Below are 4,205 nucleotides of genomic sequence, written 5' to 3' on the forward strand. Positions count from 1 at the left end.
TAAGACCTGCTTATCTCTACTGCTTGGTTACTGTTTCTACTCCTAACGAAATTATGGATTACTATGAAAATGTACATCTTTCTATATATTTTCCTGCTCCGATTTCAGGCCACTCGCACCTAAATATTTTATTTGAAACTGTTTACTAATTTGGACCACTGTTTAGTGGTTGGTGTCTTGAGACCAATCTCCGTTGTGCCTTTTGTTTTTTCATCAATTAATCCCCCTGAGTCCATTGTAATAGAGCAGATAAAAGTATGGCTAACTTGAATATTACTTCTGCATAAAAATTCATATCATCTTGCTCACCAAACTTGAAAAGACACTACATCAGCTTTCATTTCAATTATATCAAGTACTAAGATAATACTTCTTTAAGAGACAATAGTTAGGAAATAATCCTGGGAACTGAGATCTTTGGAGAAGCTTGCTTTACTATTTAGAAGTGTCTTGATACATACCCTATTTGTAAACATTGTAGAGGGGAGTCTTACAGTTATTCTTCATTATTGATATTTTGGTTATTTGGTTACGAATATACGATGACAGAGGGGAAACAGATTGCAAAGGCTTTTGAAAAATCCCAAAGTACTTAGTTGAAGCAAATTAAAGAAGCTATTACAAGTGATATTGACTAACCAGTCATATTTACCATAAAAGTAAGTACTTCTTTGATAGCTTTTTACAAAAATATAAATTGGCCTTAATAGTATATAATTATGCTTATACAAATAATCCCAATTATGTACTATATATAAATAAAATTAAACCACAAAATTTATATGCACTATATAAAGAAAATTTAAGCTACTATTTAATAATTTTATGCAATATTTTTATTCATTACAGCATAAATATTTTGTGATTAATAGAACTTCCATGTTTTTTTGTGTTCTTGTCTACATATCTTCCCATAATCATTTTTAATATAATAAATATCAGGACTCCATGAAATCATTTTTGTACATTATTCAAAATAATATACTTGATGTGTTTTAACAATTACAGATATTCTTTAAATGTGAGCTTTGACATTTTACATATAGGGAAGGTTAGCATTCATCATATAAAGGCAAAAGACAAAAAGAAATGCATATTTTATGACCAGAAAGAGAAGACTGAAAGTGGGAATATATCCCTCCCAGAAATTTTATAGGTAAAAAATCTAAGTAAGTTTATTAACATATTGAATTAATTGGCTGACACTGAGAAAATAGCATTTTTTGAAATCTCTGAAACCTCTGAAGACTATAGAAAACACATGAGGCATTACAGGCTTAGGCAGTCTTTCTAGACATAAACTATTAAAAAGAATTATATTAGATGACAGCACATCTAAAGTTTTAGTGGAAAATAATATTAAATAAGGATCAAATAATTAAATAAATTCTGTATAATATTGAGCTATTTTACAAACCCCCCCACCAAAAAAAAAAGGAAAGAAGTAAAAAATGAAAGAGAATCTTTGTCTCTCCAAATCTTACCTTGAATGTTTACTATTCCTTTTCATTACCCTTCAAGAAGAACAGGTGAGATTGTGGAGAAGTGCCAAACGATTTTGGAAATAAGTAAGGATGCTAGCAGTTTACAAAAAAAAAAAAAAAAAAAAAATTAAGACTTGAAAGTATATATATATATATATATAGATATAGATATAGATATATATATATAGCGCTAGTGGTAAGGAACCCTCCTGCTACGCAAGAGATGTAAGAGATGAGAATTCAATCCCTGGGTCAGGAAGATCCCCTGGAGGAGTTCATGGCAATCCACTCCAGGATTCTTGCCTGGAGAATCCCATGGACAGAGGAGCCTGGTGGGCCACAGTCCATAGGGTTGCAAAGAATAGAACATGACTGAGGTGACTCAGCCCATTGATATATATATTTTACATAACAGGGAAGCCCTGGTGGCTCAGACAGTAAGAAATCTACCTGCAATGAAGAGACATGGGTTAGATCCCTAGGTTGAGAATATCCCCTGGAGAAGGAAATGGCAACCTATTCCAGTATTCTTGCCTAAAGAATTCCATGGATAGAAGAGCCTGGCAGGCTACAGTCCATAGAGTCACAAAGAGTTGGACAGGACTGAGCAACTAACACACACTATATTATATACATTGTACATATAATAGAGTGGACTTATAATAGGTTAGCAGTTAATAAAATATGTTACAGAATACACTACAATTCAAAAGACACCATTAGAACAGATTAGCAAAAAAAAAAAAAAAAACAGATTAGCAATTAAAATCAGAATGTTTTGCAGTGCAGACATTGGAATTAGATTGAGTAAAACTTCCCATCCACTAAATACTTCTATATACTATTATCAGGGACATGTTACTCTACCAGTTGGACAACCATGTTATCTCCAAAGATTGTAAAAGTTTCAATGGATAAGGAAAAAGACATGCTTATACAAAATAGAAAAATTAAAAATTTGCATGAAGCAGAAAGCAATAAAAGTATATCTTCAATAATGTTGGGGTATACTGGAGGTAAGTTCTCAGTTTTATTTGAAGTTTTGAAGTCAGAGATTTGAGCCTCCATTTCTCTTGTTTACAGGAATATATCGAAGCATTCAGAAGAAAGATTTTTCTACTGATGTGTGTAAGAAAACAATGAAGGAAGTACAGGATAGTGAATTAATACATGACATAATAAATTGCAAAACTTTAAAAGTCTTTTGTTACTATATACTACTAAAACGTCTTCCCCTAAAAGTACAAGGCAGCAATATTGTGTCTGTCTGTGTGTGTGTGTGTGTGTGTTTCTTTGCTGGTGCCATAATTTTTAAAATTTCTTCATCTGTTTTACAGCTAACACAAAGAATATCATTATAATACAGGTAAATAATGAGAAATTACACAGAAGTAACCGAGTTTATCCTTCTTGGATTGACAAATGATCCACAGTGGCAGGTTGCACTGTTCCTATTTCTTCTTGCTACCTACATGCTAAGCGTGACTGGGAACCTGGTCATCATCACCCTCACCCTTTCAGATCCCCATCTGCAGACTCCAATGTATTTCTTCCTTCGAAATTTCTCATTTCTAGAAATATCATTCACATCTGTCTGCATTCCCAGATTCCTTGTCGCGATCATGACCGGAGACAGAACCATTTCTTATAACGGTTGTGTGGCTCAGCTGTTTTTCTTCATCTTCTTTGGGGTGACAGAATTTTACCTCCTGGCTGCCATGTCCTATGACCGCTATGTGGCCATCTGCAAACCTCTACATTACACCAGGATCATGAGCAGTGGAGTCTGTATACTTCTTGTCTTTAGCTCCTGGCTTGCAGGATTCCTGATCATCTTTCCACCAATAATCCTGGTGCTGCGATTGGATTTCTGTGCCTCCAATATAATTGATCATTTCATCTGTGATGCTTCTCCCATCCTGCAGCTTTCTTGCACGAGCACTCGCTTTCTAGAACTCATGGCATTAATTTTAGCTGTGGTAACACTCATGGTCACTCTAACATTGGTTATTCTCTCCTACGCATATATTATCCAGACAATTCTGAGAGTTCCTTCCACGAGTCAGAGGAACAAAGCCTTTTCCACGTGTTCCTCCCACATGATAGTTGTGTCTCTGTCTTATGGCAGCTGCATCTTCATGTACATTAAGCCTTCGGCAAGGGAAAGGGTGACTCTAAGCAAAGGAGTGGCTGTGCTCAATACCTCAGTGGCTCCTCTTTTGAATCCTTTTATGTACACCCTACGAAATCAGCAAGTGCAGCAAGCCTTCAAGAGCGTGGTCCAGAGAATGGCCTTTTCTTCAAATAAGTGAATGCGATCATATTAAAAAAAATTACCTCTAAAAAGAAAGCTGAATGAAAACCTCTCTGCCTCTCTCTACATAAATTCTTTCAACACCTCATTTCGTTCTTTCAGTTAGACAGATGTATACATCATCAATGCCTATTTTTCTTATTAGCCTAAAAACAAGGTCTTAATTCTTTTAAGTTACATGAAAAAGATCAGTTTTCACCTGTGTAACAGAATTTTAGATGTCAGTAATCTCCATTGTTTCTCATATCAAAGAAAGGTAGATTTGGGAGCCTTACAAGGATATAGATTGTTTTAAGAGGATTACTAGAAACCACATATAAAAATAACATTTATTTTATATGAAACAAAAATATGTATTTTAATGTCTCTAAAATGTCATATGTCACCAAGAAAACATGTTATAATAT

At 34.3% G+C, this 4,205-nt stretch overlaps 1 protein-coding gene across 1 annotated transcript; it reads left to right on the forward strand.

Annotated features, from left to right (window-relative positions):
• Positions 1 to 2,857: 2,857 nt before the first annotated feature.
• Positions 2,858 to 3,796, forward strand: LOC133043390 (olfactory receptor 6C75-like). The gene has a single exon (XM_061124190.1). The coding sequence runs from the start codon at positions 2,858 to 2,860 to the stop codon at positions 3,794 to 3,796; it is 939 nt and encodes a 312-aa protein (XP_060980173.1).
• Positions 3,797 to 4,205: the final 409 nt, after the last annotated feature.

The sequence above is a fragment of the Dama dama genome, chromosome 22 (genome assembly GCF_033118175.1).
Source record: "Dama dama isolate Ldn47 chromosome 22, ASM3311817v1, whole genome shotgun sequence".
NCBI lineage: Eukaryota > Metazoa > Chordata > Mammalia > Artiodactyla > Cervidae > Dama > Dama dama.